This window comes from Lampris incognitus, chromosome 17 (genome assembly GCF_029633865.1).
Source record: "Lampris incognitus isolate fLamInc1 chromosome 17, fLamInc1.hap2, whole genome shotgun sequence".
Classification (NCBI taxonomy): domain Eukaryota; kingdom Metazoa; phylum Chordata; class Actinopteri; order Lampriformes; family Lampridae; genus Lampris; species Lampris incognitus.
Window position 1 is genome coordinate 17,898,518 of NC_079227.1, and position 14,168 is coordinate 17,912,685.

Below are 14,168 nucleotides of genomic sequence, written 5' to 3' on the forward strand. Positions count from 1 at the left end.
CGTACACATGAACTGATTCAACTTTCTGTGATACGCCATCTATCCTCACTTAGCCTATTAGCTGTGCCTCATAGGACACACACAGCGATCGACCAAAACATTAAAATCACTGACAGGTAAGTGAATAACATTATCTCATTACAATGGCACCTATCAAGGGGTGGGATATATTGGGCAGCAAGTGAACAGTTAGTTCTTGAAATTTTGTGTTGGAAGCAGGAAAATGGGCAAGTGTACGGATCTGAATGAGTTTGACAAGGGCCAAATTGTGATGACTAGATGACTAGGTCAGAGCATTTCCAAAATGGTAGGTCTTGTGGGGTGTTCCCAGTATGCAAAAGTGGTCCAAGGAAGGACAACTCGTGAACCGGCGACAGGGCATGGGTGCCGAAGGCTCACTGATGTGTGTGGGGAGTGAAGGCTAACCCATCTGGTCTGATCCCACAGAAGAGCTACTGTAGCTCCAATTACTGAAAAAGTTAATGCTGGCTAGGATAAACAGGTGTCAGACCACACAGTGCATGGTCAGAGTGCCCATGATGATCCCCGTCCACCACCGTAAGCGCCTACAATGGGCATGTGAGCGTCAGAACTGGACCACGAAGCATTGGAAGAAAGTGGCCTGGTCTGATAAATCACGTTTTCTTTTACAACATGTGGATGACCAGGTGTGTGTATGTGTCATTTACCTGGGGAAGAGACGGCACCAGGTTGCACTATGGGAAGAAGGCAAGCCAGCGGAGGCAGTGTGATGCTCTGAGCAATGCTCTGTTGGGAAACTTTGAGTCCTGGCATTCATGTGGGTGTCACTTTGACACGTACCACCTACATAAACATCGTTGCAGACCAAGTACACCCCTTCATGGCAATGGTATTCCCTGATGGCAGTGGCCTCTTTCAGCAGGATAATGCACCCTGTCACACTGCAAAAGTTGTTGAGGAATGGTTTGAGGAATATGACAAAGAGGTCAAGGTGTTGCCTTGGCCTCCACAGTCCCCAGATTTCAATCCGATCGAGCATCTGTGGGATGTGCTGGAAAAACAAGTCTGACCCATGGAGGCTCCAACTCGCAATTTACAGGACTTAAAGGATCTGCTGCTAACGTCTGTGCCAGGTACCAGAAGACACCTTCAGAGGTCTTGTGGAGTCCATGCCTCGATGGGTCAGAGCTGTTTTGGTGGCACGAGGGGGACCTACACAATGTTAGGTAGGTGGTTTTAATGGTTTGGCTGATCAGTGTATGAGTGTGGAGGGAAATCTAAGAAAATGATGAAAGATGAAGATCTAACTTGGATCAAAACGTTTATTAAAAGGTGTTTCAAAATCTGAGTATGTGGACTGTTCAGAATTATACTAAAAATAAAAACCTGGAAACTACTACATTGATAAGTATTAACCCCCTCTGTATTAAGAACTTACACTGGGCCAGATGTATTCAATGTTCTTAAGAGATTATGCTAAATACATTAACATGGTTGTACTTGAATCCATCTGGGTTTGGGTATATTTACTGATTGCATAACAAATATCACTAACATTTTAAGGTCGAACAACCGAAAAAGCAGATCAAGTCAGTCCTGCTGTCATGAAGACCAAGGAAGTGCCGAGGAACTTTAAGATGAAATTGTTGGAAAGCAAAAAGCTGGATAAGGTTATAAAAAGATTGGCAAAGTTTTGAACTTTCCTATGAGCACTATAAAGTCTGTTAAGTTTCCTTTATTAATCCTCTTGGGGAAATTAAGTTACTGCAAATTAACCCATCCTAGCTGTGATCTGTGTAGCTAGGAGCAGTGGGCTGCTGTCTTGATGCTGCACCAGGGGACCAACTCCAGTTCTTTTCCCATTGCTCATTATAATTGCGAGTAAGAGATCTCTATCTCTCCATTCTTCCACGCCAGCTCGCCACTTGGTGTCAGGAGTGGGATTACTGCGAATGAATGGAGAGGGAGATCCAGAGACTGGAGCGGGACATTGAACAGACCCTTTGGCGCTTGGATAACCTGGCGTGGCAAAAGACGGAATCCAGCCCAACCTGATGGCTTCAGTGCACCGTGGCTCCACCGCCCCTTGGAACCCAGGAGGACCAAATAAATATTCTCATTGCCTATCATAACAAAATGGAAAAAAATATGGAACCCAGACACTAACTACATCAGGCCATTCTACCAAACAGAGCAACTTCACAAAAATGGCTATTGTTAGCAAAGTAAACAAGACCCCAGCAACAACACTCCCACATTTGCAGAGCTTTGGCTGAAAAGGGAGAAACTGTCCAGAGATCAGCAACCTCTTTGGGAGAGCATCTAAAAGAAAGCCGTTTCTGAGAAAGGCCAACATTACATTATCCCTAGATTGCAAGGAGCCATGTGACAAAAATCTGAGAACTTCTCGAAGAAGATTTTGTAATTTGGTGAAACTAAAATTGAGTTCTGTGGCCAGAAAGCAAAGAAAGCCCCAAGGTAACATCATCATGTTAAAGGGTTGCTTTTCAGCAGAAGGGACTGGAAAGCTTGTTGCCGTCAAGAGCAAGATAGATGCAGTCAAATACAGGCAAGACCTTGAGAACCTCTTTCAATCAGCAAAAGATCTTCAATCCCACTGAAAGTCTGCGGTATAACCGGAAAATTGTTATACACCGATATTCTTCATCTAATTTAGATTAAACTCATTTTTGAGAAACAAATATTTGTGAGCAAACAATATTTTTTTTACTAATGGTCAGAGTACAAGGTCTGCCATAGATCAGCATCCCTTGGAGTACTGAGGGCTGGCATGGGGGATTGAAGCCAGGTCTCCAGGTTTAAGGGCAGTCTCTCTTAACACTCAGCCACCGACAGTGCTTGTTATGAACCTGCTTTTCAAGCTTTTAATGTGATGGGGGACAGAAGATAGGGCAGTCATCGTTATCATTTCATCCAACTTTTTCGTGGTCTACCGATTAAAATGTTTCATAGTTTCACAGAGAAATGTCCCAATAGAAACTCGACTTAGAGTCAGCATCTTGAGAAGGGCAGCAGTTGGTATGCGTACCACTGAGGTAAATTAATCTTTTTATCCCCTCCTGTTTTGTCTAATCAAACCATGAGGCCAGAATAGAGTGAGAACAATGTCAAATCTCCGCTGAAATGGGACGTGGCTAAAAATATTAGCCTACTTTGTGGACGCAGCAACCTGCAGTAGATAAAGATGGCATGAGGAAATAATGAGGAAATACACTAGTCCACTAAATGTTCAGAGAGGACTGACTCTGATGTTGGCTTAATTGGCACCTTGTATTTGTCTTCCACTTGAATACAGTACAGATACAGTACAGATAATACAAAATATGTCATAAAAACAGATAAGCATGTTGACTTATGAAGTCCTCACACACAGATGTCAAGATGGGTTAGATGAGAGCAGCTAAAATTTAACTGTTTCTGCATTAACATGCAATAAAAGTTATGCTATTAACCTCAAGCTTCATGTGTGTTCAGCCGACATAAAAGAGACCAGCACTTCAGCTCCACGTGTAAATAATCAGTTACAGCTGTGTGATTTTTTTTTATGCCTTGTGAGGAAGACCGACCAGCATTTACAGTCCCACTGACATGTCAAACGTGCACAGTATAGCACTAGCACTCTCTAGTGGTGGGCGTTCATCTCCTGGGTAAGACACAGTTAAAACGTGTGGTGAGAAGCCATCCAGATGCTGAAGTGCTGTACCAGGCTTGCCAAAGTACTTGCATATGCTCCCTTCAAAATGATCTCCAAACAACACAAGAGATCCATTAATCTTTACTGTTAATCACTGAGACAATGTGATTCTATGTAAGCAAGAGACAGAATATATTAAATTTTCCTTTTTGACTTGATTCAATTGTTTTTCCATTTTCACTCTTATTTGAGTCTATTTCAGATGTGCAAAACAAGTAATAAAACATTTGCAGGGCAAAATTCTTATATCAAATGAGCACTATAGCAAATAAATTAGTGGTACAAGTATTTCCAATGCAGCAGTTGAAATAGCTGCACCAGAAATCCATGCAGTGATCTATCTACACTCCATCAAATATCTGCTGGTGCCTTATATTCTTCCCTGTTCATAGTATACAGTAGAGTTTTATCATACATTTGTCAAAAATACTGATGCAACTTCACGGTTTCATGTCCAAAACACTGTGCCCAAATGGATAAATCTTTAATCCACGAGCGCCTTGTTGGAGAATGAGGGTACTTTAAGATTATTCCATGGTATCCAGTCGGTGCTTACACAGCAACTGCAAGCATGGTCATCTTACCCACAACGCATTTCATCAGCCGTTCAGGAAATGGTCTTTCCTATGAGGAAGTCAGCAAATTCTTTCCTGCGCAACACGCGGTGCATTTTGAAGGTATTGGGTGAAGTGTTGGAGAAAGTCATCATCTGCTTGCGAAGTTCTTTGAACGCATCCTCCGCCACCAGCTGTACCCTCATGGGTCCTATGCTACCTTTGATACGAAACGACTTGTAGACAGCAGAGTTCTGCTGCAGACATTGGTCCAACTGGAGCAGTGGGAGGGGGGCCAAGAGGAGTGCACAAACACGGCAATAAAGAGGAAAATTATACAACGGCCTTCTACAACACAAAACCCTGCTTTTGTCGAGCAATCTGAGAAAAACAAACAAAACACCATAAATAGTGTATACTGTGTTTTGGTGTGTCTCCCTCGGGTTCTCTTACCCTATACCGTTGTTCTTCTGTGAGGTTCCTCACTCCTTTCAGCTCCAAAAACACCTGATAGTGAGGATCAGAGCCTCCTATCGAATCGCCTGTAATATCACAGTAAGTCAGATACACTGGAGTAAAAAAGTTACCCTGATAATTTCAGAAGTGACGAGCAGAGCATTAAAATGTCAATACTCAGGAACTAAAGGATGGCTTAACCAGAATGAACAGTTTTAGTCAGTCACAGCTAAGGATTATAAATTCTACTTTTTAAGTAGGATTAAACTCAAGTTTATGCATGTTGAATGTATTGAATCAACTTAAAAAATGCTCAGTGTTGTGGCCAAGGAGCAGTCAGAACAGGTGCTATCTCAATAGGTGATTTTGAAAGATCTATTTTGAATGCCCTTACCCATGAGGCCACTCTCAGCACAGCAGTAGTCAATTAGCTGGGCTCCAGGCCACTGGGCAACAGCTTTCTTCAGAGCCCCCAGGAATAATATTTCAGATATTTTCTCCCCTCGAACATTCAGCATCTGACCACGTCTGGGAGGATAGAAATAAGTTTAACACATATGGGAAGAAAAGCAAACTAGCCTATCCAACCTTGCTTCTTTGGGTATCCCTTTGTCCTGCATACCATGTCATGGTTTGGTTGAGTATCATTTTAAAAGGCTACAACATTCATCTTTTCACTGAGGTAACAGTATCAGTGGTATACAGGTCCTGCTTTAGTTCCCTTCCCTTAGGCAAGTTCCCAACCCAACAACTTGCTTTCCTCATGTGCTCTCCACATCATAAAGACTTCTATATTAAGGCGGAGGTAACTTTAAACTGCCCCAGTGGTGTCTCACCAGAAGAACTGGAAAAACCAATAAATGGAGATTAACAGATCTTTTCCATAACTGCTGTACGGTACTAATTGTAAACAACATTAACGGTAAGTACTCATTATATAACCACTGGCAAACATAACCTAAAAAGCAGTAGTTTGAATTTATAATTTAGCAGCACTGGTTTGCACAGTGGCGCAGTGGTTAGCGCGGTCGCCTCACAGCAAAAAGGTCCTGGGTTCGAGCCCCAGGGTAGTCCAACCTTGGAGGTCATCCCAGGTTGTGCTCTGTGTGGAGTTTGCATGTTCTCCCTGTGTCTGCATGGGTTTCCTCTGGGTGCTCTGGTTTCCTCCCACAGTCCAAATACATGTAGGTCAGGTGAATTAGCCATACTAAATTGTTCCTAGGTGTGAGTGTGTGTATGTATGTATGTGTGTGTGTGTGTGTGTGTGTGTGTGTGTGTGTGTGTGTGTGTGTGTGTGTGTGTGTGTGTGTGTGTGTGTGTGTGTGTATGTGTTGGCCCTGTGATGGACTGACGGCCTGTCCAAGGTATCTCCCTGCCTGCCACCCAATGACTGCTGGGATAGGCTCCAGCATCCCCGCGACCCTGAGTAGGATAAGCGGTTTGGATAATGGACGCATGGATGGTTTGCAATGCAAGAAGCCAGTCGTTTGTCAACCATTAGCCTTTTCTTCCCTTTCACATGATGTGGGTGACAATGTGCAAACCGTTTTTGACATGTTTACCTTTGATATACTTTCTTTCTGCTTTCCACCATTGCTGTTGTTGCTTTCACTTTCCTGGCTGTAGTGGGAAGCCCCACCTTGTCACAACCAAGCTCATCGCTGGAGCCCAAGCAAATGGTATTCACCCCATGACATCCTGAACATCACTGATAAGCCAATTTCAGGGAAACTCATAATGTTTAATAAACCTTTTTATGGTTCTTTTAATGCTTTAAAGTTGACGCTTCAAACCCTGGCCACGTTGGACAATAAATTAGTGTGAATGCAAGACACTCACACCATTAACTAGATGAGATGATATGCACATATACATATGCATGAGAAGTTAAAAAAGCTGCTACCTCTGCAATACTGTACCTGTATTGAAATTCTACTATTGGACACTGGTTGTGAAATCCAACCACCTTCACGATATCTCCAATTCTGTATCTGTAACACAAGGAATACCAATGTCATTTTTTTGCAGTTATCCATGTTACTTGGATACTAATGGCCAATTAAATGTAAAAGCATTTGGATCACGTTCACTATTCCCTACTCTCTGATTAGTTAATCATGGCAGCAACTACGGTTTAGCCTGACATACATCAGTGCAAACCATGAATCAGTTGACATTTCTTCCACAGAACACTTGCAAACTACATGTATTCACCAATAACACACAGCTAATGTGCAGTATAAGCGTATCATTTGATTAATTGCAAAGTCACTTGATGCAAGTGTCACAAAAAAGGCATGATATCTAATCCAAAAATATTGACTAACATTGAATAAATGTAATCACTCTTTCACAGCGAAATGCACTTGTGTATTTTATAACCAATACAAACTCTTATCCAAAAACAAAGAACGGCCAACAAACACACACACACACACACACACACACACACACACACACACACACACACACACACACACACACACACACACACACATGCACACAAAGTTTCCGTTGAAAAGGTTTTGACTTGCTACCCAAAAATCTTACTAATTGGGCTCTATAAGATTTCATGATCCCATTTGATAAGAAATTAATGCTACCTGAAGAGTCCTGATGCGTTGGTGATGACCAGCTCATAGTTTTGTGCCTCCTGCACCTCCCCCATCAGCAGAGTGTGTGGCAGCTCCTCATCTAGGCTTGTCTCAGGGAGGAATTCACAGAACATGGAGCGTGGACACAGCAGGTACCGCCTGGAGAGCTCCTTCGGCCATAGGTTTACCCCAATCAGACCTGCAGGGATCAGCAAACAGTAAAATAAATCCAATAACCTCCCTGGAAGATATTCGAATCTTTATGTGCAGTATATGTATATGTGCAGTAATATCAGTCGGCACCATAACCCATTTTTATCTGAATATTTAGGAAGGTCATGAACTTGGTGCCCATTATTGTTGCTTTGGCTTCCTCCTTGCAAAAATGTTGAAGTGTCACTGAGCAAGACACCTAACCCCTAACTGCTCCTGATGAGCTGGTTGTTACTTTGCATGGTTGACACCACTGTCAGTGCATAAGTGTGTGTGTGCATGGGTGAAAGTGAGGATTAATTAACTGTAAAGCGCTTTGAGTGGCTGCTGCAGTTAGAAAAGCACTATATAAAATACAGTCCATTTAACATATTTGCACTAGGCACTGGTCTTGTTGTTTCCTCACATAAAACACATTTTTTTAAATCCTCTATGATAAGGTAGGAATAATTCAGCTGAGGGATACGTCTGAGAACCGAGCTCTTCTTTCAGTACATTCAGTGAATGCTGTTCAGTTTACCACAGATCCACTGCACAGCATAGATACAGTTCTTTTAGTTGAATTTCGAGGAGATCCAAGCCCCATGTAGTAATGTGGTGTGTGGGTTCTTACCTTCAGTGGCAGCATAGAAAGGAGAGTAAAAAGGCACTCCTTGGCAATAGTGCTCCCTCAGCATCTCCCCATAGATCTCATTGGAACCAGAGTCCACAGCTAGCGCTAGGTTGAGTTGAGGCCATAGGCGCTTAGCAATTCCTCTGAAGCCCTCCTGAAAGTGGGCCTGCAGCTCGGCGGCCCTCCCCGGTTCAGGGTTCATCAAACCCTCCAGCTTGGCCCTCACTTTAGGTTCCAGGGTCAGGGAGCTACTGATTTTCCCTAACTCAATATCCTCCACCAGCTCCTGCCAGCGCTCCTGGAGGGACAGGGAACACATCAGACAGAGACAGATAGACTTAGACTTGACATTTGCTTTCTCATTCTAATTTGATCAAACATGCAATCTTCTTCAGGTGACCCTTCGCTCCCATTTCTTTTTTTATGATGAGGGTTATTACTATTATGAGGGTTCTAACTAGTTTCTTTTCTTTTCTTGAATTCATAATCATTGCCTTGATAGAAGGACAACACAAGCTTCTGAGTAAAGCAGGAGAAACAGAAACAAATTTCTGGGGATGCAACTAATACGCAGCAACAGGACATAATCAGCAAATGTCTATATTATAGTGTGAATGTATCTAATTTTCTGTACTGTGATATAATAAAACAAAATTATGCTGTACCTGTAAGGCAATGAAGGCATAGAAGATGGTGGAGGCAAAGTTGGACTCGAGTGTTCCCACACTGGGGTCTTTTAAAGCAAAGAGAAGATGTAGGTAGAGGGTGTCTTTCTCACTAGGGACCTAAAAGGCAGAGAAGATATTGTAGTTACTGGGGGGGGGGGCAGAATAAAATATCATGTAAAACTGAAAACAATGTTATTATTAAACAATCTTGCAGAGGTATCATTTTAATGATTAATAACCAGTGCATAACTTGTGCAGTCAGTTCCTAACCAATAAGTTCACTAAAAAAACAAAACAAACAATGTAAATAACCAATTGTTTTAGTGATCCTACCTCGAAGGCAGGCGCTGGGGTGGTGTAGAGGTTGAGCATATGGCGGGAGGAGGCCGGTGTGGAGGAGTTTGGCCCAATAGGAATGCCAGCCTCTGACTGGCGAAAAGTGGGTGTGTAGAAGAACTTGGTGGTGCGCTGGAGACTCTTGGTCTCGGGGAACGCCCGCCACATGGCATCGAGACACACAGCCACCCCCTGGGAGAAGCACACACATTTATTACAAATTTGATAAAGCTGACCATTTATTGTTAAAAAAGATGACATCTGATTTCATAAAGATTCAGGGATTTTATTTAGGGGCTTCCTTCTCTTCAGCATACATATTTAGCCCCTCGCAGAGAAATCACAGTTAAACTTAAGTCCTGCTTCTCAAACTGCTTTTATGCCAGTATTTCATTATGGGGATGTTATATTTTTTATTTGCTTCCGTCTTTGTTCTTTAGACACTGTTTGAAATTCAACATTGTTTTTAAAGATGAAACTCCCAACAATTTTGTTATTTGCATACATCATGCAAATAAGCATGAAATATGCAACTGGTCTCGCTGTCTCCACGCTGTCAAGGCAATTCTAGATACACTTCATTATTAATTTTGCTCTTATATCTAACAGGTTGGAAAATGTCTGTTTAAGCTCACTGGACTAATGCCCACTGGAGCGATTATATAAAAACGACAATTGTTGACTGTCAAATGAACAATTGCTTAATGGGCAGCAGTTTATCACATTCATCAACCCCTTTCCATTGTAGCCATTTCTTCAAGTTGACTAGAGAAAAATACACATTTATTTGCTACATAGACACATGGTGTCTGAGCACACGTCTGACTTCACATTTACAGTGATTTCGAGTGTGATGTCAGTGCAAGAACGTTCAAATTGCAGACTACTGAGCAAATGGAGCAGACAAGTTGGCAATTAGGTGCCTTAAAAAAGCCATGCTGGCTGCAGGAAATAGAGGCAAGCATGTTAATCATTCAGCTTCCACAGCCCAAATTTTGCCATCTGGTCAAAGTACTCAAAATGGCACCCATCAAGTCATCTACACATCAATTGTTCCACCTTCTAGGTCAGTGGTTCTCAAACCAAGGTCCTCAAGTGCCACCAATTCTGAGGCTTTTCTGTTCTGCTAAGTAGTAGACAACATTCACCAGTTGTTTCGGGTACTCCAGCTATCAGAAGATTTTAACATCTGGCATAACAGGTGAATGTAATGACATCCAGACTGATTGGATAACAAGCAGCATTGGTGGTACCCAAAGGACTGGATTGAGAACCACTGTTCTAGGCAATAACCTGATAGACACCATACTGGCAGACAGCACAACGCTGCCTATAGATTCACCTGTAGAAAGAACTCAGTATTGGTGTCCTTGGTGCTGAGCAGCATGGCACTAGCCCCCGATGTCCCGGAGGTCATGGCCAGGATCAGGGGCTTCCCAGCAATGATCACCTTCTCCTCTCCTACTGCGATACGCTGGATAAGCTCACGGTAGTGCTCATATGTGGTGATGGGGTGCCGTATCCGAAAGGCCTCACTGTCTGAAATATATTTTTTTCAGGTTAATGTTACAAAGCCTTCTTTAAAGAGATGCATCCCTTTTGCAATCACTATTGTCTTTTAACCTCTTCTGAGCCAAAGAGCCACAGGTAGTGCCTTCTTAGACAGAGATAACGGGTGCCTTTGCAATCCAGGTTCCTTGGCTTTGAAGGGCTTAGGCTGCCAAGAAAGTTAGGCTGAAAAATTCAGTGTCGTTTTATGTACACATTCATATATTATTTATATATTCAGTTTCTACTTGCTCTAAACTGCCCGTGGATGTTGGTCCCAGACCGGATTCATAACTTACACTAAATGTAACCCTAACCTCAAACACTAGAAAACTGTGCCCAACCTTAAACTGAAATCCTGACAAAACAAACAAACAAATGAAAAAACAAACAAACAAAATAGAAGCAGCACAAATGTGGACCGTGTATAAACAGTGGAGAGAAAAAAACTGGTCTAGGACCAGCTTCCGTGGGTGACTTCACCGGCCTACACCATAATAATGACGACGATGATCATCAGCACATTAACGCAACAACATCAGGCAATTGAAAGTGGTTACTTTCTTCACCAACTACCGCCCGACACCATTTCCTACAGGCTATAATAACGACTAAATGGGTATATTCGTTTTATGGGACCTAAAGATAACTCATACCAGCCAGTGAATTTAGACATTCTTTAGAATGGCATTAGGTTTATGATTTGATACAATACAGTTCCCTTATTTTGACAGGAAGTCAAAAGGTACGCTGACCACAGTATACCTGCAGTGATCGGTTGAAATGAAAACCTGCAGATTTCAAATGCACATCACCGGGAGGCCTCCTGTGTCTGCAGGGTGTAGGATTCATTTTGCGTAACGTGACATCCACTATACGCTGTGGGTCATATCACTCCAGGCTTTACATTGCTGCAATAATTCGAGTAAGCTTATCTAAACAGTCGAATAATCGGAAATTTATCATAAAACACTTGTCATATTTTTCCACACGTCGACACGTGTCTTACCTGTGATTGAGCTGAAACCAAACCGTTTTCCATAACACGTATCTGCTGTTTTATGCACGCGCCTCAGCAGAGTCTCCTCCTGAACTTGTTTGACGTTCAGCGTGTCCGCCTCGAGTTTTGCCCTTTGCCTTCTGCCCAGCCAGCCGACGACTTTCACCGCGAAATACTGGCTCAACAGACTGTTTAGCGTCCGGTTTTCTCCTTTCACCTTCGAGTGTATGTCCCTCCAGATGAGAGCCATTCCTGCCACGGAGAAGACGCCAAACGCGGCCGAAAGGAGATGAGGCATCCCGACCCATGGCGGGGTCACTACAGCCGTGGTTACACAAGGAAAACATGCCAGCAAGTCAGATCACACGGGGGCGCTGTCGGTCAACATTTCAAAGTTATAGCGTTCGTAAAACACGTTTTAATCATTTAACAGGCCGCTTTATTTGACAACTTAACGTACAGACTAACCATTACGAAATACAAGGCGTATTATTTTTATTGTCAGGCATTAAGGGATACGTTTGAGTTTACGTACCCAAGTTTTGTCCGATGACGGCAATGGTAATGGATAAAAATGCAAAGCCCAACGACAACCAAAAGCGAAACCAAGAGGAAGCCATGAAGACAAACGAAGAGGACTGACGTTTCAATGTTTGTCGATTTTTTTCTTTTATTAATACATTAACGACATAGTATTTAGGCTACAATGTCCGTACTCAAGGGATCTCTTGATAACGATGAAAAGTTCTCCACCTTCACTACTGTCTCTATCACTTCCGTGTTTTGGCTCGAGCTACAGCTGATTGGCTGGAGAAAATGACGTCGGTTTGTTGTCTCAAGAAAGCTTGGTATTATTATTATCGAAGAGATCTAAAACAGATCAGATATTTCTGTCCATCCATTCTTTGTAGAACTGGGATTTCTTTTTTAAAAAATAAAGAATGGAAGAATGGATTTTTGCTAGCATATAATGATTTTTGTTAAATTAGATTTTTTCCCCTGTCACCCTAAACAGTTTGCCAGCCTTACTAATGCTATCCCAGAATCATTCATACTTTTGGCCTGAGGAGTAGTCCTACACACCAATTCAATAGCAACATTGCCAAATCTGTACATTGGAGAATTCAAATTCCTTGATCTAAAAAAAAAAGAAACGAAAAAAGTAACAGCTGTTGTGTATGTAATGTAACAGTTGTTGTGTATGTAATGTAACAGTTGTTGTATAAGTAATGAAACAGTCGTCGTATAAGTCATTGGACAGATGTTGTCCAATGACTTATACTCAAATCAGTTAAATAAAGTACTTAACTTTAGAGACATGGACCCTGCAAAAGTACTAAGATTAAAAACGGATTTCTTACATTATCCCCTACGACTCAAAGCTGAGGAAATCCATTTTAAATTAATTAATGATATACATCCCTCCAATGAATTTCTCAGATTACGATTCAATTTTGAAAATAATGCCTGTTCATTTTGCAATTCAGATATTGAAACCATGGAGCATCCCAACTATTTTGGAAACAAATGGAAGAATGGTTTAAACAAAAGAATGTATCTGTTGAACTCAAATCACACGTGGATGTAATGTATGGCTTGGTGATGAAAGAAAAAAGAAAAATCTGCTGATTAACACAATGGCAAAACATTACATACACAAATCTAAACGTATGAAAACCCCTCCCATTTTCAATGCTTTTTGTAATGAATTTAGACTGTATTGTAAATCCCTGAAATATATGAATTTAAAATGTGCAAAAGAACTGCTGAAATGTGGACAATCTTACAAATTAATAGACCCTGAATGTATCAACCTTTAATTTATATTGAAGATCAAATTATATGAATTTATCATCTTGGCTTTGTTATTTATGTGGTATTATTTCATTTATATAGTCTAATTCGCTTTCCTATTTTTAAGAATTCTAATTGTCACGTATCGGGAAGGAACCCAAAAGCAGACGGGACAACCAGGTAAGGGAAGAATCCAGTCTTTATTGAAGTGACCGATCTCGGGGGTAGAGCAGGAGGTGGATCTGTGGCAGGCAGGCAGAAGTCCATGAATGGTGACGTTCCAGCGAAGACTGGTCCATAGTGGAGGCCTTTTAAGGGTGAGGGCGATTGCCGGGGTGAAGGGGGGGTCAGCAGGTGTCAGCTGGTGTAGCAGGTGTCAAGGGCGATCGCTTTGATGTCAAGGGCGAGAGGCTGTGACAGTACCCCCCCTCCGAGGGGCGCCACCGGGCGACCTACCAGGCCCGTCAGGGTGCGTCCTGTGTAAGTCCCGGATGAGGTTTGCGTCCAGGACAAGGCGACGAGGGACCCAACACCTCTCCTCCGGGCCATATCCCTCCCAGTCCACGAGATACTGCAGGCCGCGACTGCGGTGACGAGAGTCCAGGAGATGACGAACGGTGTAAGCCGGATGATCGTTGATCATACGAGGAGGTGGGGGCCGGGGGGCCGGAGGAACTAGAGGGCTGGTAGAGACA

At 42.5% G+C, this 14,168-nt stretch overlaps 1 protein-coding gene across 1 annotated transcript; it reads right to left on the minus strand.

Annotated features, from left to right (window-relative positions):
- Positions 1–3,260: 3,260 nt before the first annotated feature.
- Positions 3,261–12,745, minus strand: ghdc (GH3 domain containing). Its single transcript, XM_056297468.1, has 11 exons — positions 12,215–12,745; positions 11,689–11,997; positions 10,474–10,670; positions 9,129–9,323; positions 8,793–8,912; positions 8,128–8,425; positions 7,311–7,500; positions 6,627–6,698; positions 5,102–5,235; positions 4,705–4,793; positions 3,261–4,526 (listed from the first exon to the last, which is right to left on the minus strand). The coding sequence occupies exons 1-11, from the start codon at positions 12,297–12,299 to the stop codon at positions 4,305–4,307; spliced, it is 1,911 nt and encodes a 636-aa protein (XP_056153443.1). The 5' UTR covers positions 12,300–12,745; the 3' UTR covers positions 3,261–4,304.
- Between the last annotated feature and the right edge of the window lie 1,423 nt (positions 12,746–14,168).